Below are 27,595 nucleotides of genomic sequence, written 5' to 3' on the forward strand. Positions count from 1 at the left end.
TGACCACATTTACACATAAAAAAAAACTGTCAGAACTGAGTTATTTTAAAAGGTGAGAGACAAACCTAAACGGCTTTTACAGAATGCTGGAAAGAAAAGAAATCTTTTACAGGAGAGACTGTATCATCCATCCATTTTATACCTGCTTCTCCTAATTCAGGGCTGAGGGGGACCCGGAGTCTATCCCGGAAAGCAAAGGGTGCAAGGCAGGATACACCCTGGATGGGATGATAGTTCATCGCAGGTCGCACAGAGAAACAAACACACTCACACCAATTTTCCCAGAGGCCAATTAATGCACAAGTAAGAAACTGGAGCACTCCTTGGAAACACATGCAAACAAGGAGAGAACATACAAACTCCATGCTAATAGCACCCCGGGAATTGAATATAGGGCCACAGCGCTGTGAGGGAGCAATGGCAATTGACACTATACAGTAGTAAGGAAACTGAAGATTTCTGTGATTTGGAAAGGAAAATAATCTTATCATTGTGCTTCAAAGATTGACAAAGCTTAGCTAAAATCATCAACTGTACTTCGACAAATAAGGATCTGCAGACATGATCATCTGACGATGCCACCTATCAGTGCTATTTAGCAGTAGACATGCTGCACCCCCTTATATAGTGCCTTACATGCTTTTACAGTGGAAAAGCATCCTTCACAGATGTCTTCAGTAGTGATTTTAATAACATGATGCAGAGCTGTCATACATACATACTGTATGCTGCCCAAAAGCATATTGTACAGAAAGTACTACAATATTAACATTGACATTAACATTTGCTAACATCAACAAGATTGAATAAAAATAAAAAGGATACCTAAAACTGTACTTTGCTGTAATATCCATATCCAGGCACATGAACATAACCCCCCTCCTCTCTATGGGTCAAAATTAGCTCTAATGTCAATATACAGTACCCAATAGATATTAGAAATCAGTTACAGTAAGATGTGTTATTGTCATAGTATGAAACATGCACTCATCAAGAATGTCTTTATACCCTATACACACTATTCTCTGCTTCAGCAATATTGGTAAGCTACTTGTGACAGGAATGCAAGGCACAGTTTAGCCTGGGGCAGTGATCCATGTGTATCACGTTCTGTGAGAAACTGATAGCTGTTTTATCCTCTATGAAAGAGATAGCCAAGTATTGGTCTGGAGACAAGCATGGAAGAAATATGACTGGCAGTGCCTTGTAACCACAGTGAAGGACAGTGGTGAGAATGTTGTGTTCTAACCATTGCATGCACAGAGCTCCACTTGAGCCCCATTCCAGATGCATTCTGATTTGTAGTTCCTATAGGGGTACAATAGGGTGACATCTTTCCCTAGGCATTTTCTTGAGGACAGGAGTTGGTGTGGCCAATTGTACTGCAACAGCATTCAGTGTGACCTGGGCTCTATAATAATAGTAATAATAAGAAGAAGAAGAATAGCGCTTTCTGGACAGTCCACTAAAAATGTTTTACAGGTAGTGTGGACTCCCCTCCACCACCACCAATGTGCAGGATCCACCTGGATGATGCGACGGCAGCCATAGTGCGCCAGTACGCTCACAACACATCAGCTATCAGTGGAGAGGAGAGCAGAGCGATGAAGCCAATTCATAGATGGGGATTATTATGTATTGTATTATTATTATTGTATCATTCGTTACACTGTGGCTGTGTTGTCTGTGTTAAGCTGCTGTTGCACTGCAATTTCCCTCAAGGGATCAATAAAGTATCTATCTATTAGGAGGCCATGATTGGTAAAGGCCAGGAAAATTGGCCAGGAAGCCGGGGTTACACCCTACTCTTTTCGACAAATACCCTGGCATATTTAATTACCACCAGAGTTAGGACCTTGGTTTAATGTCGTCTCCGAAGGACGACGCCTTTTTACAGTGTAGTGTCCCCATCTCTGCCCCCTGCTGGCCCCTCTAACACTGCTTCCAATAACAACCTAAGCTTAGCTTCAGTGGGTTGCCAGTTGTGAGTTGCAGGGTGATTTGGCAGCTGTTCAACTTTGTGGGAAGCATGTGGATGAGGAGTTTTATATACTGTACGTGTATGCGTTTTATAGACAGAGGCTTTAACCTTTTAGCTGAACAATCTGTTGAACCACTTGTCCAATGTTTTGAATCAAGTCTGATGAAATACTGTAATGATCTTTCTATTCTGTCAGATACATGTCAATTAGCACTTATTTAAATGTTGGTTTAAGCAACATCAATGGCTTGGTAAGCTATTTTCAAAATATTGCTTAACATATAAAATAACGTAACATAGAAGAAAACATACTAATGATAATCTATTAAACATGGTAGGGAAAGTGAGGGAAAGAATCATTCCTCCAACAACAACAAAATTTCCAGCCTAAATCTCAAAGAGATTGGAGGTTTATTTGAATTTTAAAAACTAACCGGATTGTCTTTCCTGTGTCCTGTCTTCATCTACTGTATAAAATATAACCGTCTTCAGATAGTTGATTGTCTTTAAAGTGCATCAAACTAGCTGATTAAAAATGACATTTTTCTTTTTAGTCATGAACAAAGACCAAATTAAATTAGCTATGGAACAATATGAGTATTAATGTATGTAATAAATGTGAAAAAGGAGGACCAATAGTAACATTTAGAGTTAATTAAGTAACTGACATTTCAACACATCCTAATTTAATTCAATGAAACATTACTATTGCTATTATGAAATACTTTCTGATTTAAGTCTAGATTTGGTAGAAGCAATATTTCCACTTCAAAAACCAGATCCAACCTAATGTTCTTACTTTTGAAGTGAAATTAAATATTCTTTGTTACTCGTGAAGATTACAGCTGATGGCGGTCTCTCCCGGAATTAGTGTTTATCAGGTATTTCCTTTCGGCCTGATTTTCTAAACAGATAGTTTAGTGCAAGTGCAAAGTGGAAACTCTAAATTTCAATCATGTAACATGATTTATGATTTCTTTTTCCAGAGGTGTCTAGCATTAATCTGGTGGAAGGACACTGCAGTATTATTTTACAGTGACGTTGTAGCTAAAGGAACATACAGTACATCATAAGCCTTTATGAACCTCTAGTGTGATAATGCAGCACAGACACATTGTAAGCAGAGGGGAAACATTCTGACTTATTTGCTCATTCGAAGATGCAGGGCAGGAAAGCCCTGCATCTCAGTATTAAAAGAAACCAATATAATCTAGTTTTTCAATGCCTGCAGCGCAGACACTGGGCATCATTACCCAGCAAGGGACAACTCAAGACATGAATTGAGGCAGAAATTCATAACAGGAAGATTACTGATTAATGTGACTTTCTTCCATAAAACTGTCTTAATTCAACAGATGAAAGCCAGTACTCGAGTTCCGCACTTCAGTTCAGAGGGGCAACCAAAATCCACTGCAGGTAAGGAAAGCAGCCATTCCTTCTCCCCAGACAAAAGTTATTTTTATCACTTATTCAGTATAATGTATTCAATCCTCATCTTATTTTCAACACATAAAGAAATTGTCATTGGCGCTCTTCCTTACCTTTTGTCCTTCTCGTGTTTTGGAATTCACTGCTGTTCTCATGAATATCTGAGTACATGATAACAAATAAATCAATTCTAATTAGAAACGGATTATACAGCATTCAGTGTTCTTAATTCAATGAACGACAGGGGATGTCAGCAAGAACGCTTGCTTCCAAGGCATATTCAATTGGAACGTATTGTGATGGAAATGTTCTCATTCTGCAAAATAACTGGAGATTTAGAATGCCACCATGGCTGCCAAAAGCATTCTGTCGCAATTTCTGAGAACAATATGAATTTACTGCTGCAATATACATATGTTATATTTAGCTAAAACTACCCTTGAAAAGCTATGCAAGATAAATGCAAAGCAGATATAGTCACCATTTCTCCATAAAGTTTAATTCAATTTATTATACTTTCTTATAATTAATTAGATCTTATTAATTGACTCTTTTGTGGTAGCTTATCCTATGAGTACATTCTGTAGATCTGAAGAATATTGACAGAGAGACAGATAGGGTGTGTTGGTATAAGTCTCAGATTTACTAAATAGTTTATGTGAAATAATTTGCTTAGACTCTCATTAACCTTGCTTCTGTATACTTTATGAATTTTTCTTTATTTTTACATATACGATATTCCTATATTAGAGATGGCAGTAGGGAATATAAAAAATGTTTTTATCCTACATTTTAAAAACATTTTGGTCTATTTGTCTTGTTACTTTGATCAATACCGGCAGTATTGTTGACACCCTATAGAATGATCTCATCAGATCTCAAAATCTCAGCAAGGCTGGGCCTCGTCAGTACTAAGCGAGATATCTTGAGGTAAATTTATATTTCATTCAGTCATAGTTTCCACACCTACTCCCAGCCCTTTAGATAAAGTGTAAAACCTGATGACAACGTAATCATTAAAGAGTCCTTTGGCACTTTTTAAAATAGGAAGGGTGTTAACCTGGCTAAATTCCACTTACAGATCTGAACATTTTCTGGAATGTTGTTCCGCACTGAACATTGAAAATCTTTGCTTTGTCTAGAGGTCTAAAAAGTGATTTTCATTCTACAGTGACCGTACCAATAAAGGCATTTACTGGTGCAGCCATGGTAGAATGCAAATTACTTTTTAAACTTTAAACTTTGTCTTTATTCTGAGATTGCTGGATAGAACCTTGGTTGTGTCATTTCTTGACCACAATCAAGATTCCTCAAATGGAAGCTCGTACCTTAATTGGCTGAAAACCTCTAGGACTGGCTGGTAATGAAACATGACCAGGTCTTGTAGGGTTGGCTGGGAAAGAAAGTGGACAAATCTGTTGTGTCCACTTGACTTGGTGTGCAGTAACAAACCCTGATTCTTGCCTTGTGGCAGATTCTTGACTTGTGACAGAACACGTTTCAAATGACTTTGTGGAGGCAACTTCCATGTTAACAAAAAGAAAACAAGATAATAGTCAGTTTAATTCTGAAACTAATATTTAGCTTTTTTTCTAGGTACTGAACAGTAAAAAAATATTGGAATTGCATTAAATGGTTCGGAAGAACACCCATTGTTTTTTTCATCTTTATTACTTAAATTTACTGCTCATTGTACTTCTCCATCACAGCTTTTAAAAATCTTTCATTTTCCATCAAACTGGAATACACAGTATAGTACATCTAAGCATAAGGAGCAGATGACAGTAGCACATTCAGCTAACTTTCTTCTTAGTATTCAGTTATACAGACATTAAACCTAGAGTAACCTGACCCAGTGTCACTGATAATAGCACATATTTTGTGCATATAGAGATCTGTACCCTGACATCAAATATTGTCATTTCTTGCTTCAAAAAATAGTAAAAAGTCTTTGGCAAGTAATTATAACATTTTCATATACAATATATGTCAAATTACAAATACCCAATAAATAAATAGAGGTTGCAGAAAATTGAAAAAGCCTCATATTGCTTCATCATTATGCTCTCTTTTTCTTCTCCACACACTTGAAGAAAGCTTCACAGTCAAAATGTCTTCTTTCTTTACAATTTTCAACATTAAATAACCTCTGCCTGTTACTGTGTAGTTTCCTGTGATATGTAGTTTTTCATGAATGGGTGTATAACTCTTTCTCCTCTTGCCTTCTTCTTTTGCTGTAGATTTTTAAAGTATAGGAAACTAGGTCTTAATAATTAAGTTGAAAGGATCAATACTGTGGCTTAGACAGATATCTGGATAGATGGGCATGAATAACACTGAACAATAATTCTGCCTGCACAAAGTAATCTCGGAGACCCTAGTGTACACTCTTCAATAAACACTTGAAAGAAAGGAAATCTTGGTTAAAAATGGCCTGTGTATTCAAGATGTGGTCAATAATACATTCTTTGCTTTTCCATCAGACATTTACCTGGCTTACTTATCCTGGTCTGTATTCCAAAGTCGATATCTCCAGATCAGTATTCCAAGGAGACCTTGTGATCAACTCCAAGGCTCATTTACATTGAAATAACTTGCCACATCCCACCCCTTAGGTTACTGTATCTTGACACCAGGGACAGGGATGCTGAGATGAAAGACTAGCAGGCTGATGGAGTTTGATGGTGTACAAGGCAAGAGAAGGTTGTTTCAACTTAATCTATGGAATGCAGTACAGCCAAAGATTTATGCAAATACTTATACAGTTTATATATCACTGCTGAAATGTTCTGCGTTGTGGAAAAACCAAACTGATGAAGATAATCATTCAGGGTGACCTCATTAAGCAACAGGAATCTGTTCAGCAAAAAGGCATTCTAACCTAGACAGTGTACTGATGTCCGGAACTCAAATATTCAGCAAAAACTGAGATCTTTGTCTCTAACAATTCACTGTGGCATGAAAATTCCACAAGTTAAGAAAAAAAAAAGAAAATTCATGTAAATCTAAAACACAATGGCATGAAATCTGGTATTGATTTTAATTTATGAACGATTCAATTTCTGAAACAAATACAATTTTAAATAAACACAAAGTAGCTTTCTCTTTGCAGATTTCTTTTTTAAATTACCTTATTAAGGAAAAAGAAGAAATACAATTTTCTGAATGAGACAAGAAAAGTTAAAACACCTACAGTATATATTTGTTTTTTTCACCATCTATTTGGCAGCCTTGTCTTAATCTTCAAGCAGGGCACCGCATCAGCATGAACAGGCAGCAAGTGAACAGGTAAAGGTTCATTCCATGCTGAAAGGTAAAGAAAAGAAACACATTCCCTACCTTTCAGTGTGGAATTAACCTTTTTCTGTTCCTTTGTCTGGATCGGGATTAAAACAAATTCTCCTAAATTGGTTTTGGTGGGAACTACAACTATACTATTATACCACATGGAAGGAATTAGTGGCTACTTTCTGTTGTATATTTGCAATAGAATATTCTGAAATTGGAAGCCAATAGAGCAGATAACTTTAAACAGTGCAAAGATTCAGACAGCTTCAGTTCAGAAATAAAGACTGTGTCACTCTCCTGTAAATTTGAATCCAAGGCTTAGAAAAGATGAAGGACTACTTCAAAGTACATAGAACATCAGATATGCTAAATTAAAGACTAGTGCAATCTGGAGGTAAAAATCTGGAAACAGACCAGACATCAGTGAACGGCTATCAAACATGGGGTAACACTTACAGTTGCCTAATGAATTGAGTATATTTCATTGCCAAAAACAGCTGCTTGTCATTAAGACCATTAAATAGAATGGGCAGTGTGACCATGCCATCCTACAAGTAGAAATTTGTGCTGGATATGTTGTGTGGTAATAAAGAACCTTCAGGGAGAATCAAACTTAATTAAAAAAAGAACTCAGTTCTGCAGACTTGTGATCTATTAATCTACCTCAGTGTGAAGCTAAAGTACAATGTAAAAAAGGCAAGTAAAACAAGCAACTACTATCATATCCATACATCCATTTTCTAACCGCTTCATCCAATTCAGGGTTACAGGGGAGCCAGAGACATTACTCTGCAAGCAATGGGCGCAAGATGGGACACCACACAGACACGCACACACTCACACCAGGGCCACTTTTCTCAAAGGCCAATTAACCCACCAGTATGTCTTTGAACTGTGTGTCACAGTCGTCATCCCTCCTCGAGAGGGCGCTCCTACCTTTTCGTGTTGTTCCCAGTTTTATGAGTCTCAGCTGTGTCTTATCCCCTTTTTGTTATTTAAGTCCCCACAGTTCTGGCCTCAGGTTTGGAAGACGGACGCCTGGAAGCCCGCCTATTACCGGGCTCAGGAGAAGCCCGAGGGTATAGGCTTTATCACGGCGTCCTGACCTCTGATTCCGGGGCTCGGAGCACCTTGCCACGGAAGTGGGACATGTATATATCTCACTTATCCAGCATCACAGTATCACCACTTACGCACATTGTGAGAGGTGTTGATGGGGTCTGTTAATTTTGCCTCAAACAAGAATTACACTAAGATGCCATAAAGCTGACTTGCTTTAGCAGCCCCAGTGGCTTAATGCTACATAATAAAAGACAGGAACAACACCCACAAACAGGATAAACCAGACCAATGTCTGCTGCATATCAAAGAACAGAACCTAGAGCAAGACAGAGTAGGACAAGGAGTAATTACACATCAAAGAACAGAACAAGCACTCAGATTGTGAAACAAACTTTCTTCTGACTGTATATAAGAGCTGGGAAACCCTGTTTGTCTGTTCTGTGGGGCAGACCCAGCTCCCGTCGGACTTATTGAGCTCAATAAAACTTAATCTGCACAAGACTGTGTCCTGCTCCTCTGATGAAGAATTTCCCACAACACCACATTATGCTTTTATCCTTTTGTGTTCCTGGTCCCAGTTCCCTGTTCCTGTTTTGAATCCTCTGTGTCTTGGATGGATCTCCCAGTTTCTGGATATTGGACTGCGCCCTGACTACCCCTTTGGACTTTCTTTGGACTCGTTCTCCTGCACCAGATCACTGCCATCAGCACCCCCTGTGTTTCTACCTGACCCGATCCTCCTGTGTCTTCCCTGATATCCTACTCCTGTCACTTCCGGATTATACCGTCTCCCATAGGGTCTTTAACAACGCATTTCACGGGAGTCTGACCCGGCTCCTGTGATACTGTGGGAGGACACTGGAGAACGCGTAGCAAACGCATGCAAACACAGGGAGAACATACAAACTCTGTGCAGATAGCGCCCCAGGAATCGAATACAGGACCCCTGCTCTGCAAGGCAGCAATGCCAATTGAGACACTACAAAAGCACATGAAGTTTTTAGCTATTTGGCATGTCAATTTAGTTCTTTTACTAAACTGATAAAGATTAGCTAAAATCATCAACTATACTTTGATGAATGAGGATCTGCAGACATGATCGTCTAATGCAGCCACCTATCAGAGCTATTTGTCAGTAGACACGCTCCACACAGATAGCACCCCAGGTCCCGAATTGAACCCAGGGCCCCAGTGCTCCAAGGCAGCAATGCTCTCTACATGCTTCTGTATCAAATCAAGTAACAATTTAAATGCCACTCTTGGTATGTGTTATAATTAAAGTTTTCTGAAAACATCGGCCAATGTAATACTTTATGCATCCAATGTTATTTAAATTTCCACATTTAGCTTCAGTGGTCTGGCAAGCATAGCTAAGACCTTTGAGTTTAAAACCTTCCTGGCCATACAGTGCTAGCTAGATTGTGTCATGATCACTACTTTAAAATGACTTTTGGTTATATTTGGGGTATCCAGTGTCGAAATAAATGGTTGGTTCGTTCTATGTCTGAAAACTGTTTGTTTGCTCTCCCACATAAGAGCAGTACTGACATCTGTCTTCAATCTGCCCTTTCTCTGACACCAAATGCCTTGTCTTCAGCAGCATTGCAAAGCAGCTACAGGATATACTGTATGCATTCTGTTGTTGGTGGTAATTGGAGGGGGTTTTGTAAATCATATAAACAGACAGAGCCGTTGAGTATTCTCTTCTGTATTTTTCACAAACCACTTTGGCACTGTTAGCCTTTCCTCCACAGGAGGTTGCAAGATTCATGCCATTTATTTCTTGCTCAGAAGATTAATGTGAAACCAGATTCTGAAATAAAGGTGTGTAGCGTGATTGATTGATTTACAAAAGAATGTTAGGATCAGGCTTTTGCTTTCTTCTCTTTTTAAAAAAAAATATTTCCAGCCTGGTCCTGTTGTCACTTGGCACACAATAGAGTCAGTGCAGAGTGCAGAAGCAGATTAAACTATCATCTGCTTCATAGGTTGAAAGCATTAGGCCAGCTTCCAATCCCATTACACAATTTTCTTTCTAAAGCCAGCTCTGGGAGGATTCCGGTAGTTGGGTTGGTGTGGCTCAAACTATGGCACATACCCATGGAAATCTGCTTCTATGTTGTTACAGCAATGTTTATAGTTAGCAAACGGTCAAAAAGAACATAGTTTTATTCAAATCTTAAATCCTGCTCTAATTTACTGCACAAGTGTCTGAATTTACCATTTACTTTTTTCTCTGATTGGTTAAAAGATATGTACAGTATGTTGCCTTACAAAATGTTGGAGAAACTGGCAGTATGCAAACATTCTTTACTTGAAGGGTAGGTAAGAGAGGATAAAAAGGATATATGCCCAGAAACATTTAAAAACTAAATTCCTAGGCAGTGATGAGTTTAGAAGCAAAATGTGTAAATCCATAAACAAAACATTAATTGCTGAATAATTAAAGATACATTTATAAATGGCTGTGTAAAAGACATAAATGCTTGCATACAAGATTGTCAGTACTTTTTCAAAACATGATCACGTCTTCATTTTATTGCTATATCATGGATCAACAGAAACCTTCTGTAAAAGCCAGAACATTTGTGCATGAGATTTTGAAGAGGAATATAAAGAAGTGAATTCATTTTTCAAAATGATTCTATTCATCGAAAAAGGAAACTCTTTATGATAATCTGAGTTTTTGGTTAAGTACTATATGTGGGAATTTCTGCAAGAAAGTATAATAGTCTCAAACTGTGACAAAGCGTGGGATGGATATAGAAGAAAATAATTAATGAAGGCTTACCACTGTGGAGTGGATTATAAGACAGAAATATGAATCCTGCCTGAAATACTGAGGAAAAAGTCCCTATGAAAACACTGTTTGATTGGAGATTAATGTGGAATTAATTTTGTGGTGACAAACAGGACATTTTCCCTCAAAAATATTATTTTCATTGTCATTGCAGTTGTTTGCTGACTGGTTTAGACAAAAGACTTTCATTTTTCAGAGCTTATCAAGTAAATAATTAAGTTATTGTACATATAATGAAATAAAAACACCCATCAACAAAAGCAATTAATTAGATTTAGCCCCAAGTTTCACTTGATATTTTTCACCTCAGAGTCAAAACATAAAAAGAATAAAATACTCAAGTGTAAAACAAACAGTGCTTAGTCCATTGTAACTAGCTTGCAACCAATAAATCTGTGTCATCCTACTTAAGAATCCTACTTCACTGGGCTATGTGACATTTTACTGATCATAATCTCAGCTGTCTTTTGGTAGGGCTAAGTAAAATTAGCTCTACATGTTGAACAGCAGCTGTTAGTAAGCAACTTTGTAGCATATGGAACTGTTGTACAATTATTAGGTTGGACTGTTTTTGTCCAAACTAATAATTTACTCCTCAAAAAATACTTCTTGCTATCCTATATCTATATACTCTTCATTATGTTAGGCTTTCCTTCCATGCAATGTTTATGTAAATCTTACAAAAATATATGCTCACTTTTCACTCACTGTAATCAATGCATCTTATGAAAAGTAGACATGTAGTGAACTTTCTGTAAAACATCAAGTCAGGAATATTGAAGCTGGCTAAAATATCATAAAAATATAATTTGCATAAAGGAAGAAGACACAGGGACAACAGCACAACAACACAACAAGGAAAATTTCAGATATACTGTAGCATGGGCTGGATTTTACCAGGTAATGTGCAATTAGCCAACAACTCCCCTTAATAAAGCTATCTTTTAATTGATTCCTTAAATGCCCATTTTCCCCCAAAACTTTGATATCCAAAAATCTGTTGCGATCACCTAACACATTAAGCCATATACAGTAACTGTCACGGACGTCCAAAGGGACTACCCGAGGGCAGCAGGAGAGCGGAAAAAGACCCATATGCGTAGCGGCGAGACAGGAAAAAGGCCAGGGCTCATAGTGCAAAGAGCTCAGGAGTGCCGTATAGAAACCTAAGCCCTCAGGTAGTGGACGTGGGGTGACCTGGTGCTAGGCGGGTCTCAGGACATCCGAACGTCAATGCTGAGCCCTGGCAGAGTACAAGACCCGGAAATATATAGCCCAAGGGAAAGAGAGAGACCAGAAGGACAGCAGACCAGAAACTAGGGACAGGACAGAGAAGGAGCGCCCTCTGGCTACAGAGGGCGTGACAGTAACAAGAACTGTTCCAAAGTGAAAGTTATTTCAAACTGGATGTTATTCAAAACGTTCATTAAATCAAGAGGAAATTGTACAGTTGTTGCTCCATCTGCTTAAATGGTTCAGCAATTAATATTGAAGCTACTGGGTAAACCCACTGAGGTTGGTCAATTACATTGTACAGCTGCACAGGTGTTAATACTAATCCAGTTAATATTTTTTACATAGTTAACATATTGAAGAAATTGAAAGAAACAATATACTGTACTGTCTTTGATTCTGACATCCTAAGTGTTTTAATAATTTTCTGAAGTTATACCCTCTCCCATTTTCAATTTCAGGAGGCCATATGCAAAACTGCTTTCTATTTCTTACTCAGGGTACAGATAATCAAATCCTTCCTCTCCTCATTCAAGAATTCCACAAATATTGTCAGAACTTTTCACTTGCTAGAAATGCACTTTTAATATCAAATGAACAAAAATAAAGCTGGTGGTATAAAATGTAATCTTTAAATAATAATAACAACAACAGTATTAATGGTAGTTATATTTATGAGGGCTTCTATTGACATATGCACTTAAGTTTACTATACATGTAACGCAAATTGTACAGAAGCAAGTTTGTTTTATTCTAATTTCTAAGTACAGAGTTTCATTTATTTAACTTTTTATTATATGGTACAAAGTCTTCCATGACCCTGAATTGGATAAACCAGTTAGAAAATGGATGGAATGATAGAATAAAGTCTATGTCATTTTTTTAAGAATCAGAGTAACAGTAAAGTGGATTCTTAGTTTTTTTTCTAATTATCTAGCACAATAAAATTAAGCTAATTCTTACTGATATCTACTTTGGAGATTGGGAACAATATGCAGTACTGTATTGGAGATTTTAAAATGTTATTGTTAAAGAGTAAGGTTGGATATACAATTTTCACAATCTTCACAATCTACATTAAAATTGTGTTAATATACACTATAACCTAGATAAAAAAGCAAAAAGTGTATTACTTCTGCCTTTGTCTGGAATGTCTAGGCAGCACAAATTAATCTACTGCAGTCTTTTTACATTTGTATCAAAGTAGCCAGTTCTTTCATATCCTTACCTAAAACTGACTGTCACGGATGTTGGAAAGGCTGAACCGTGGAATGACAGGAGAGCAAGAAGACCCTATGCATAGCGGCGAGACGGGGGTTAGCCCGGGCTCAGCTGTTCAGGGAATGCCGTGTAGAAACCTGTGCCCTCAGGTAGTGGACGTGGGGCAACCTGTTGCTAGGCGGGTCTCAGGACATCCGAACGTCAATGCTGAGCAAAGGCAGAATGAAAGACCCAGAAATATATAGCCCCAGAGAGAGAGAAACACCGGAAGGACAGCAAAGAACAGGAAATGAGAGACAGGACAGAGGAGGAACGCCCTGTGGCTACAGAGGGTGTGACACTGACATTATTTATTGATTGAAATAATTGTAAATACAGTGTTTTAATTATAAAAGCAATGATTATTTCATACAGTATCTATACACTGGCTAGCAAACTCCAATAAGAGGGGTTTGTCCACACCTGATTCTGAAGAGCCCCTAACCAGCAAGTCTTATACTGTAGGTAGCCACTAAATCAGCAATTGTGAGAGATCAGTTAAACAGGTTTAAGTTTAATGTTGTTTAGTAATTATATAGATCAAAACAGCAAAACATCCTCTGACCCACAAGGACCAAATCTCTCTTAATTGAACACATTATCTGCTTAATTGATCAATAACTAAGAAGAGTTCCTAATATAAAAAAGGTAATGTGGGATGACTATAAGACATAAGAAACTGATCTAGAAATGACTGGACTGGAGCTCTACAGGACCAGGTTTGGAGATTCCTGCTCTACATCAGGAATGGGTCTCAGATATTTAAGGCAGGAGTCTTGTATATTTTATAGATATTGTTAATGACCAAATCTGTATTTTTTTGTGGGCAATTGCTACCTTTCACTGAAAAACAAAATAATAAGAGAAGCATCAACATATATACTGTAGTAATAGGGTAATAGGTTTTGTAAAGGACAGTCAGGTGTTTAATCTCATTCAGTTATATTAGGGTATTTTCTGCATCTCCCTTTGCAAAGAAATCGATTTCAAATGTAGAATAATTGATTAAGAATTGAAGCACTTAAAAATGCTCAATTGTTAAACAGATAGCCTTAAACAAGATTTAAGCTTCCTTGATTAAAATGAGTGTAGTCAAGTGCATATCAAAATAAAACATCAGAAAAAAAGAATGTGGTGCAGTGAAACACAAAAGCTAACTGTGTATAATATAAAAAGAAATACACAAATTAGAAATATGAAAATTTCTAAGACTGCATCAGGCAGCTAATATTTCTCTTAGGGGCTGGAATGGGTTCTGTAAAACAAATTCACTTTCACCATGTTCACAGTTAAAAATTTCCCCCTGCAGTGATGCAGGGAAAAGACTGCTGAAGTAAAAAAAATGCTGACCCATTGCTGTTTTGCTTCCACCTTCATTTGTCTTAGGATATACTATTACCTGAGCTACAGTATAACATTATTACTATGCTATTACATTATTATTATCAAAGCTTATAAAAAGCACCGTACTGTATATCTTTTGGAAGAACAGTCATAAACAGGTAAGGGTGTGTGTAACAGCATCGTAACTTTTATGAAAGTTCTATGTGGCTGCATAACTCTGCATTCAGATAAAGTGGCACCAAAAATCCAAGGAACAGAGAAAGTGCCCCTCAGAAAGATATGACAGGGAAGGTTTACCCAAGCCCCTGGGGTACCCACTAAAAATTAGTCTGCATACATACTGAAGTTATAGTGGTCCAATGTTTTATGTTTTACCCAAAAACAAGGAAGAACAGGTTTATTTGAGATCTGGCAATTGAGAATATAAGACAAATGACTAAAGTGCACTGAGAACACACATTCCTCTGTTTGATGTGAAGCATAAAAATTTTAGAAATCCTTATTTCCTACCACTGCGGAAAACATACATTATATTGTCGCTAAAATGTATTAGTGTTCTTTTTCAGACTCAGCATAAATTGGGTTATTGTGTTCAAGCCCGGGGATCTATCTTCCTCCCACACACTGACACTGAAATAATAATAGGCTGCTGCCAACGACGAAAGGCTAGTAAATCGTGACTCCCAACACTGCGAGCTCTACAACTTGACCTACAATACCTTAAAAATATTCCTGCTTGCCTTCATAAAATAATCAAATGGCATTATTAAATTCCACAGCAAAGTAGCTATCAATGGCTGTGATGTTAAATACCTTCAGAGGTCTGCCTGTAAAATCCGTATATTAAAACACAATCTGTATACTTACAACAGCATCATTTTGTTAAATGGTGTCTCTGTCTCTGTTTAAAACCGAACCTTAAAGGATAAAGTTATTTAGCTTAATTCAAATTCACATACACATCCCCAACCACTTTTCAAATATAGTTCATATTTTGGATCAAATATGTAATAGTCATAGAAATTTGGTAGGGAAAGCAAGTTTATTGCAATCATTCATGTTTTAATAAGCCAACTGAAATAATGAGAGCAGAGTGGAAAGGAGCCTGAAATATCCCACAGGTATTATTGTATTGCCCTAATCCTGGCCTAAACAAAGCACCATGACCATACTGGGCTACACACAAAAACGCTTCAGATACATACAGTGTGTGGATTGAATTTATAGAAAGTATTGGTTTGAACTTTGCACCGAGTCATCTAGAATTTAATCAAATTTGACGACCCAATTCCAATCCTCAGGTCTATTTTCATTAACAGCAAAATAAAACTGGAAAACTGGCAGTAATATTTTCAATCTTATAATATCTCTAGTTTCAAAACTAGGCGGCAGGAAAATGTTCAGACTCAAGATTATAAAAAATAAACCACTGAAGAAAACTACGATACTCTATCAGCCAAATTTATGTGCTTTGCAACAATATAAGAAGCACAGAGTACAAAAAAGGTGTACAGTGCCCTTCAGGTGCTCTGCAGCACTGTTTTTTCCTTTGCTAAAGAAGTGTCTTAAGAAGCTCCTAGCTGGTAACTTAGTTCTCTGGATCCCCTGCCCACCCTATTCCACAAAATACAGATGGAAAAACATGAGACGGCAAAAGAGATATGACAGGCACTTATTACATCCAATAGTACTGAGCCAATGTCACAACATTTCAATTGACAAGATCAGTAGTGGAAAACAAAGGAGTAAGAATTGGACTGTGGTGACTCCATATAGGGAAATTAAACTGAATTCCTGCTGGATTTAGCTTGGCTGTCTGGAGCTCATTTTCTGCATAATTTAATGTATAATTGGCGAAGTGTCAGCCCTTTTAGGGAGAAAATATCAGATGGTTGTCCAGACCTGGCACTCAAAAGAGAATTGCTTTATGTGGCTTTCTTTTTCAAAAATACCACCTTTACACTGAAAGGAAGCGTGATCTGTCTCCAGTGTGCACCAGTACATATTAGGGTTCCCAGTGATGTTTGGGAAAAGTTTTCTTCCATTGAAGGAATCAGTAGGTGACCCATATCACTTGATCCACAATGGAAAGCAAGATCCTATTACGAAAAGTTTCAGTTTGGATCTTTAGAAATCCATAAAGCTCTGAAAGTTATAGCGTGGAGCTTCCAAAATCTGGCAAATAACTTTGATCTTTGATTATGGTCTGATGTTCTGGAATACAAATTCACTGAAAAATGAAAAGCGAGTGGAGCCAAAGGGAGAAAGGGAAGCCTGGCTCATTTTTCCCAACAAAGGAAATGGCAGCCAAGAGGCAGGTCAAAATGATTTTAACAAACGCAATAGCAAAGCAAAATATCTAAAACCCTGTTCATTAGTTGATTACTCACAAAAGGTTCTGCTAAAAAGAGCTATTCTTTATTCTCATAAAATCATTATTTTCCTGTCAGGGAACCAAGAATTCAGATGTAAAGTTTGAGGTCTTTCAAAGCAAATCCATAGATAAGCCCTTGCTCGTTCTTACTTGATGGTCCTGTTGTTTGCAGGAATATAAAGTTTTCTACCGTATAACAAGAAACAAGTTCATTAAATAAAATGGCAGAATAGTTGACTTGACTTGGCACATTTGAGCAATGCAGATTCTAAAACTGGATCATTTTGCTGTTGTCTTGTAAAAAAAAAGCCTGGCAAACTACAGAAAGTTTCGAGCATTTCTCAAAGTCTGAAATCGGTTTTGCTTGGGTTGAAATGTATTCAAAAAAGGAAATACAAACTCAGAAATACAGTAATTAACAAGTGCTCTGTTAAGCTAATTTCCTCAACCTAAAACTGTGCTCCTTGCCTGTGCTCATTTAGGCATGGGAACCATTGTGCTGCAGGAATTTCTTGAACAGTTTTTTTTATTCTCAAAGGACTGAAGACAGGATTTAGGCAACAAAAGTATCTCAGTGTAAAAATGACACCATCATACCCAAATATTAATTAGGCTCCAGAAAGTTTCATGTCACATGTGGCTGTTACATATTGCACAAAGCCTTCAAAGTCAGAATTGTGAAGGATTTCCACATCTACTGTATAATTACACCTGGAACACCGATCCAGCATGTCACTTCTCTGTGGTGGCAGTGGAGCATGGAGTGACACATTTGATTGCACTCCTAAAGACAGAAATGTTAGCGTTCATTTTTACATATACCAATGTTTACATTGGCAACCTGGAACACATTTTACAAAACCAGCAGAGGATAGCATGGTATCTCTAGAGACGTACTGTCTATACAATATTTATAGTTTTCCTATTGGCTTCCCACTTGACTTTCATCTAACCTATACTGATGGCACCTGTGATGTCTTAGTTTAACTCAAGTGTTTGTGCTACATTTCTTGGCCAATGGAAGATTGAAGTATGGAAACAGTACAACAAGAACACTAGATTAGATGGCAAATAAAAGTTATTTACCTGTTGTTTATTTTGGTTTCTATTAGCATATTAAAATTGATAACTCCTTAGTGTCTTTGAAAATACTAGCGGAATTGCATCAACAATATTCTTTGCTGCTGACTTCTCACATCATCACAATTCTTTGCCTCCTATTTGAAGTCAGGATTGCACATGTACTTATTTTCCATTTTTGTCCTGGTGTCTTGGCATCTACAGTATATCGCACTTGAATTAATTATTTTGGGATGACTCTTTCAGGTGTTACAAAACCTTAATTTAATCCCCACAAAGTCATGTGTCCTCCACGCAAAATAATCATTTTTTTCTTTTAACCTATCCATTTACGATATCCATTTAAGTCAAATAATTATTCCTTTGTAGCACAGTGGTGTGGGGGTTAGACCCTGTATTGGATAAAGCAGTCAGAAGATGGATGGATTGCTCTTGTTGATCTTCTCTGGGATCATTCCAGTGTACCAATACCCATATCTTTTTCAGAGTGATGATGATGACTAACAGCACAAACAGATTCATTTGAGAACTTTATTTTTCTGGTGAGTTTACTTTATAGTAAAGATAAAAAGCAAGACTTCAGATTTTTTTCCAGCAACAACATTTTGGACTTCATAAAACAATCTAAAAGAGAAAAAATTGAGATTCACAACACACAACGTTGTAAATGCCATAAAACTATACAGTGTTATGTCTGCCTTTCGAACGTGACCTTTGAGAAACTGAAGGAAGAAAATTCAATAAGCTTCACAGGCATTAATGAAAAGGTCAGGCCATTTTTAAAGACAGTTTGCCCTTGTATCTTGAAGAATTCCTATGAAGCTAAAATAAAATACTCTGCTTCTCCAATGCTGATGAAGTACTGTAGTAGGCTCAGCCCACTCACCCAAAAAACATTTTTGAAAAACAAACATTTCTCTATCACTTTAATTTTGTGAGTAAATGATATTTCAGGTAATGACTATGTTATGTCTATGTTAAGTGTCAATAATTTAATCAAATGGTTTTAAAACATACATGACCTACATACCTGTACATGACTTTGGCTTCTCTTAAAAGCCAGTATATGGTCCTAGTTTACTGTACAGAGATAGAAATTATCACCTTCTTCACAAATCTCATAATCTAAACATACCTGGGCCTGGTCAGTAGTGGGTGAGACTTTTGAGGTAAAATAGGTTGCAGCTCTTAAAGTTGTTGGTGGGCAAATAATACAGTTCACTCCTAAAATATTGGCACAGCAAAGTCAAAACTTTTTTTTGCTTTGCAGTCAAGCAATTTCTATTTCCAATCATAACACTAATTGGAATGATAAGTACCACATTTCACAGATTGGTTTACATGCTACGTTTTTGCCAAACATTAGAAGTCTTTGTATGTGGGGACAATATGATGTAAAATATAAATAATACTGTACACATTTAACTACCACAACACAAATTTTTCATATGCACATACTGCACTTCATGGTCTGTGATTTAGTTCCAGACTCCCACAATCATTTTGGACCATTTGTTTCCAAAATAGGAAGTAAATAGCATACATGTACAATATAGCCTATTTTTTTTTCTTGATTGCACTTAAATACAATTTCCGCTTGTGTCCCCTGGTCCTTGAATTGCAGGATTTTTAATACTTGAACCAACCCCCCATGTTATCTTCTCTGCTCTTTTAGTCTGTTCAAGTATGTTATTCCTATCGGGCCAGGATACATCTTGCTAACACATGATAATTGGTATTCAACTCTGACCAATCCATGCCTGACATCTTTCAGGCATCTTTCCGAGTTTTCATTGCACAAATGGTGTGATGCACTGCCACTACACAACTATTCACTTAATTCTTCACCAAGTATATTTATTTGCCAAGCAGTAACTGCAATTGTTTAATGCGTGAACATATAACACCAGATAATATGACCTATACCAAACAAAAGATCACTAGTGCATTATGACTATACTATGGCCTAGTGTTCAGAATCCCAGTTAATCATCTTCTTGGGAACTTCCTCATATCTGGGTTAATATGGGTTAATTGTTCTGTTTCAAAGCTTAGAAAAATATTTTTGTAAGCTGATAAAAATCCCAAGCAGGAAATTTAATTTTAAATTGTTATATTTTTTACAGTCCACCCAGTGAAAGTAAAATGTCAAGGTATTTGTTTCTGTAACCGATGTGTTCAGTATTCTGCAGATATCACATTTATGCCTTATTTAGCATTTATATAACACATAATGCTTTTGGGAGAAGCATCCTAAATTCAGTTTTTTGTTATTCAGATCTGTGGACAATTACATAACTTAATCACCAATTACTTTTAATGTTAGCCAGTGGCAACCGAAATGCCTTTTGTGCTCTGTTTCTCTAATGTAACTTGTTTTAAGCCAAGCCCAAAGTGAAGACTCTTGACGTGATGTTGTTTCCCTGTTGGTTAATGGGGCATAACAAAACCCTTTGAAAAGAAATAACTGAGGTGTCACATTTGATTCCTTGAGATGCTCATGCATTCCGTATGGAGGGAGGTTCTGTATTTTAATGATACCCCTCGAGAAAAAAGGTTAGAAGTTGAGCTCAGAAACTTTATGTCAGGCTACAAATAAGCTGCAAACTCCAATGCAGAAAACTTATCCCTCCTAGCAACATACAGCTTTGTACTGTATGTCATAGTAATTCCAATTAGTCTCCAGCACTTAGTGATCATTAGATTTCATACTATGTACAGTATAGAGATTGAAATTATAAATAACCACTTCATTGTTTTTAATGAAATTCAAGTTTTTAATAAAATATTTGATTTGGTAATGAAGCCTGAATACAAATAAAAGCCCTGAATAAAAATACAACATCTGCCAATGAAAATAGAGTAGAAGGCTATAAAAACAATAGAAAGGAAACAAATGCAGATAAGGTAAAAGTTCCATCTACATTATCTCTTACTTTTTTTTTATTTAAAGGGGATCAACTAGTTAAGTATTTAAGTATTTACATATACTGTAATATAAATTAGTGAAAAATTACTTGGCATGTGGAATAACTAATCAATAACTGAAAGTACTGGAGTAATTACATAAGCTGAAGGTAAGAAAAGAGAATATGGATGAAGTTGCAATTGCACTTAGATTCAAGAGAGATGGAAAATATGATTTGCAGAGATTTGATCATCCTGCAACATTGGAGCATATTCTGGTTGTATGGTTAAGAAACCCTGGCTACTTCAGGACCAGTTCCACAAGACACCCTTGTACCCCTCATGTGATTTTTTGCATACTAATATTGGATAAATTATAAGATATTGGAGCAACACACCGTGTACTGCACATAGCTTAGATTAAAAATGGTACATACCAGTGCAGTTTAGTAACAGTTGTTATTGCATATAGATTTCATCCTTAATCTGTCAATAAAATCTTGAAATAAATATCTAAATAAAATATAAAACACAATCCAAAAACTTTGTACACTCTTATTTAAAAAACAATAAATCTCAAGTTTGGAGATTTCAGTTTCCTACTGAAAATATCAAGGACAGATAAACTGCAAAGGCTGGACCCCTTTTCTTTTGTTTGTTGAAAAAAACAAACGTTACAGTTTCCAAAAAGATACTTTAATTGTTTTTACACATTTTGATTATCTCAATTTAATTACACTATTAATTGGACAGAAGAAAACATAAAATGGCACGATGAGGGATGGCATATATTTTAGTAATAAGAAATAGGATCTTTAGTGAGTAAATCAGGCACTTTGTGAATGTGGTTGGTTCTGCAGTCCAAGCTGGTCGCAATGTTCCTCTCTGACAACTCAATAATTAGATGAGACTTACCTAAAGAAACAGACTGTGGCTAATTCACACTTAGCCCAATTAATTTGCACCTTGTCTAATTAATTAGGGGGTTTATGTAATTAGAAATCTGCAAGGAGCTTCTGTGGAACTAAGAGCATATGACAACTTGATCATTCAGGTACCCATGAGAAAAAACAATCTGTTATAGACCAACCTTATTGCTCACTGACATGGAAGTCTTCAGAAATGAAAACAACCGAACAAAAACCTGGACAGCAAAAAACGTCAGGTAAAACTGCAACCATTTACAGAAAAAAACAGTTTGTGTTGAACATCTGCCATTTTGCATTTCCCTGTTCATGGAGTTTGCGTAATTCAATTCCTTTAATGTCTCATTTCAAACTACTTCCAAATCTGGCTAAACTTTAGGAACAGTAAAATGTGTATGGGTCTTTTTCTCAAAGGTCCTTAAAGAAGTTAACAACATTTACTAAAACACTTTACAGTGAAAATCAAGCCTAAGACATGCTAGGACATTAAAACCCATGAACAATGAGAGCAGGTTTATGGTCAGATTTCTTAGAAGTAATAAATCTTTAAGATTATATAAATATGGCACAAATATTTAATATTATCTCATTCTAGACCTTTGGAGTACAGTCTATTTATACAGTAGTCACACTTTACACATATATGTACTAGCTGGACAGAAGAGTAAAAAATAAAATTTTAGCTTTATGCAATAGAAACTATTCCCTTGAATAGCTTGTCAAATAAGCTTGCAAAAGTAAAAATATCTCCAGAAACCTCAAGCCCAGCCCTGAACTTAATACTTACTCCTACAGAACATTTTCCCATTATTGTAACTAACTCAAATTCTAACTCTAAGATTAAAACACAGACTAAAGGACTAGTGATGCATATTCAGATACCGTACTTCTAGAAAGTTTTCAAGTGTAATTTTATCAGACATATAATTTACAATCAGATAATTTCATTTTAATATCTCCCTTCCCCCCCAAAATGCAGCACAAATCTGTAAAAACCAAGTAAATGTATTTTTTGAAGTAATGTGTTTTACATATACTGAACTAGTTATGTTGGAGTTCAGTATATTTTGTTTTTAAAACGGAGAAAAATGTTTTTTTGTCTACACCTTTCATACTAAAGCATGATTTTAAGAATTAACAAAGAAAAATAATTTGATGTTAAAACCCGTGTCTTAGTAGTATTAAACTGAGTTGAATTATATTTTAATCCAATGTTAATTTTTCCACCATATGATCTTGTTTTATAAAGGTGAGAACAGACACGTAACAACATTACAAATATCTGTTTTAACATTGCCAAGGTAAACAGATAACATAAGGTAGCATAGGTTTTTAAATGTGATATTCCAGAATTCTTATTCTTAATAAGATTTCGATGGCAAGAACATTCTTCTTCTTAATATTATTATTATTGAAAAGTATTTTCTGAGTATTATGATAATTTTTATACAAAAATGTGGTTTTACGATCAGCGTTCAGTGGTAAAATGTAACATATACCGCAGTTCAAATGTGCAAGACGTTAACCATTAAACTCACATCAGCAGTGAAATACCATTTAATTTTTAATTAAATCTCTTGCGTTTTCTGGTTGTCAGTGGTCAAGTTGCCATTCCAAAACTAATACTGTAATGCGTTTTGTATGATAGCTTTGTGCTTGGTTTATTTTATACAGTATGCAGTTTACTGAAAGATTCGGTAAAATAGAGAGGAAGCCGGAGAAAGAGTGTTGAATAACATTAGCCTTTAATTTCCGTTATAAAGATTTGTGGATGTCATTTACTTAAAAGCATTCAACTATATTTAGATCGGTGATATTCAAAAGAGGAACGGTCCAATTTGAACACCTTACATCCAGTACGCTAGTTTTTACTTCAAGAATGTTTGAAATCGTGTGTAACTACTGGTATGTTTCTGTGACTAAAAGATACTCAAGATATTTTAGATATTGCAAGCAGATTTCCAGATAGCACCCGGAAAAGCGTAAGGAGTGATCTATTATGCTTAATTAAGACAAATGATCTTTGACAAATCATTGTCAGCCGACAGTCCTCTGAGAACTAATAGCCAACACATTCAGATGATACAATACCAATAGAAATCTGTAAGACCATAATACTACCTTCGTGAATTGTAGAGAATTTTTAGCCTTTGTGGGGTTTTTTCAGTAACTAAAATTGCACACCCTTCAGTAACAGGGAATCCCCTGTGGAATCCTATGTGTGATTAATTTCTCACAAGAGGCTCCATTGTATGCGCGATACTAGCGTATGTTCTTACAGACCGTATACAGGACTATGACAGTCAGATTTAACCATGTTATGAGGCTAAGGTGATTGATAACCATCCTTGATCACTAAAAATTTTGAAATGATAGAACTTTTCTGCAGACGCCGAAATGGCCGTTCCTCATTTCACAACCCTTTCCGAAAACATATTCCAATAAAACGAGATTGTGGCGTTTTACGTTTACAATCTGAACTGATCGTGGGATCCCTTTTCCCCTTCCATTTTCAAACGAAACTTGCAAGCCACCCGTCTCTTCCCTCGACTTGCTTAGCGGCCCGACTTGCGTGTGCTTGAAGGCATTCCACGCACGATCAACCATAGCCAGGATACCCTTCCTTGAGCGACGAGAACGGTCCGACACCAGAAAGCAAGACTGAAACGCAATCGCCTTACCACACAGAAGCTGCATCCATGCGCACGTCTTGTAGACTGTAGCCGTGTTGCAGAAGAAGAAGAGCGCGAAGCAGGCGATGCAGCCCAGAATTAGCACCATGGACAGCAGCACGAAGAACGAGGCTGCTTTGAATGCGCTGGAGGGAATCGAGCTAAAATCTGCAAAGGTGCCCTGGCAGGTGAGCTCCCGATTCGAAACGCCGTTGCCCACACAGTAGTGAAACAACCCGAAGTAGCCTGCCTGCGGGGTGTTGACACTGTCCCCGATCCAGTAGGGCTGGATAAAAACGACCACATTTATGATGGCAAAGCATATGGTAAAGATTGCCCATAGCACCCCGATGGCCCTGGAGTTTCGCATGTAGTTGTCATGGTAAATCTTGGAGGCTTCTTGTGAAGGCAGCATTTTTCCTTTCCCCCCGTCTTCTTGTGTCGCTAAAGCTGCGATGTAGAGGTAAAAAAAAAAACACCCAAAAAAAAACCAGCAGTCTATTTAATTATTTGAAGGTCAGTTTTACTATGCTGTTTAGTCCAAATAATTAGATCCACGATTCCTTTGATGTGGTCGCATGGAAAAAAAAATAACACACGCACGATGTTTAAGCGATAAGTTGAATCCTATGCGATTAAAATAATAAAAAGCAAAGAAGGGCTAACTCGCAATGCAATGACACATTTTTTAATCAAACACCAACGTTATTTTAGTTCATTGCATCTGTGAACAGTATGTGTGCCTCCCATCAGAATGAAAGCCAGGATAGACGGAGGCTGTTTCGCGTGGTTTTTGAAAACGAATCTTCCTGCAACAATCGGGCATCTAACCCAAAATAGAAACATCCGTATGAACCCACGCGCAGATATCCGCGATCCGATGGATTTCGGTTCTAAAAGAACTGCAGATGTGGACGTTCCCGGACTGATGTTGCCTGCTGCTGGGACTCCATGATTGTGATTTCTGCTTCTCTGTCTTTTTCTGCGCGGGCACGACGATGTTGAGGGATGTTGACGGCGCGTTCACTTGCATTGCAGAAATTTGCATTACAAATGCTTTCACGCACAACCTTGCATTTTTCAAGAAAAGGCACTGGGTTTTTGTTATGCCATACCTGTTTTTGAAGTTGATCAAATGTAGACATTTATCTTACGTATTTATGTACTATTTCCGTGCCATACGACTAGGTACTGGGTCTGAACACTATGTTCTGATTTTATGAATCACTTAGTACTTCACACCATAAACAATACAGCTTCACCACGTAACATTGTAATTCATTAAAATGCTAGTAATTTAAGATTAAAAAGAAAATGAAATAAATTAGGATTACAATTTAAAGAATATTTCCATTTTTTTCTTTACGAGCTACAAACCAAGTATATAAAAGTACCAATTGACTTATGTATTTTGATTGAAAGGGTAAAACCCAAGAGAAATAATATCTGAAGAGCAGAGAAAAATATGACCACAACCACAATTGTCTGTTTCAAAGAAATATCACCCAGTGTGCCTTGTTATTAAACTGTGTTAATAGTAGAATAATCCAAATTAAAAGTTTTGTCCTGGCCTGAGTCAGAGTTACACTTGCTGATAAACCATGATACTTTTTATTGTTAATAGCAGTTGTATCAGGCATATACTAATGCTGTTCTCTTGGCCTGACCATAAATTACATTACACATTACATTACATATACAGAATGTTGCACAAAAATTGCTTGTAATCACTGGCAATTAGCAGCAATTATTGTTTTCAAAAATGCCAAAATTGCATTTTGCCTGCTACAAAATATCACTACTTTAATTATGAGCAATACCTGCCTCATGTAAACTGTTGTGAAAACCAGTGGACTACCAGAAATAAGTGCACCTGGTAGAATATTTATGATAATGTAAGGTTGGAGATGGAAAATGGAGAAGAAGCAATTTCTTTTTTAAGGTCTCCAGTCTTCTGGTTTATAAAGCTACTGTTTATACATGTGCAAATGTCATTTTATTGCTATTTTTTTGTAGACTTTGATATTTATGTTATTTAGAATGTCTGAAAATATAAACATAGAAAATAACTTAAAATTGTGTATGGACACAGAATCATTTAAAAATACAATATTAATATGTTTCAAAGAAGCTGATTATTTTTAAAAGTATTACGTACTGTATGTAGGCCAACGTATTTTAATAGTGTTAATGATCATGATGTTATGTTGTTGATAATTTCAGCATAAGTAATTCCAGGAATTCTAAGTAACTCTGGTTTGTGCCCACATCCGTTGAATGAAAGAATAATTTGCAGAAGCTACAAAGGGAAATCTGCTTGCAGTGAAGCCAACATGTACTGTATGAGGGCACGGCAAGAAATACGTTTTTCATTAATTTCTTCGGGTAAACAATGAAAAATAAATGTCTGTTTATGAGGAGAAGGGTAAAAAAATACAGTATGACCTTCTATTTGTTACTTCTACTGATTACTTGCTGAACGTGTCTGTATTGTGTATCAAAATCAAAGTCACTGTAAAGCAGCTCTGACTGTCTGTTGTGTGTGCATGTCTTTGTGTATACACAGCACTGCCAGAAACACTGCCCAAAACATTAAGAATTTACAACATAAAGAACTTTGTGGTTTTTCCAGATGGCCTAGTCTTGAACTTTCACTTCTGCTGTTTTTGCTGTATCTTTTTAGTGTCCTCCAAGCACGCAAATGGCTGAATGAGAAAAGTACTGTAAACATTAATACACTATTTTCTTAACATCATACAATGTGGAATGCTTTTTAATTGTGACTTTTCAAAGAGGAATGCTTGAATCTGTGGAAAAGTGGAAAATGTTTTCTTGAATTTATGACTGAAAACTATTTGTACTACTCTCTCTAGCAGTTGAAAAAGCCTTGTTAAAAATACTCCTTAAAAACGGTAGTACTCATTGACTTTTTATTACAGCTGAGGAAAGCAAATTTAATTGTAACCTCCATTCAGACAGGAGTATGTTTCTTCTTTTGTGTGGTGGTGCCTTATGATACTTTGACAGCTTTTTATCTCTTTTTTGTTCACCCTGAAGATCTTAAGAGTCACACTCCATCCACTTTCATTAATTTCACACAGCCCAGTGCATCTGGTCTTGCTAATTTGTGAGGCTTTCTCTGTTTTGGCATTCCTTTCATGAAGACAATTGCTGACACTTGGAACATTCTGCAATTCAGACACAGACCATACAAGGTTTCATTAAAAAGCCCTTCTCCAG

General features: G+C 36.7%; 1 protein-coding gene across 1 annotated transcript in view; it reads right to left on the minus strand.

Annotated features, from left to right (window-relative positions):
- The window catches only part of lhfpl4a (LHFPL tetraspan subfamily member 4a), a 59,046-nt gene extending 33,658 nt beyond the window's left edge, over positions 1–25,388 (minus strand). Inside the window, exons 1-2 of the mRNA XM_088915804.1 lie at positions 25,187–25,388; positions 24,365–24,805 (exon numbers count right to left, since the gene is read on the minus strand). Coding sequence (XP_088771930.1) covers positions 24,365–24,805; positions 25,187–25,388 — 643 coding nt within the window. The remainder of the gene's footprint in view (positions 1–24,364; positions 24,806–25,186) is intronic.
- Positions 25,389–27,595: the final 2,207 nt, after the last annotated feature.

Source organism: Atractosteus spatula, chromosome 5, assembly GCF_055471065.1.
Source record: "Atractosteus spatula isolate fAtrSpa1 chromosome 5, fAtrSpa1.hap1, whole genome shotgun sequence".
NCBI classification, from domain to species: domain Eukaryota; kingdom Metazoa; phylum Chordata; class Actinopteri; order Semionotiformes; family Lepisosteidae; genus Atractosteus; species Atractosteus spatula.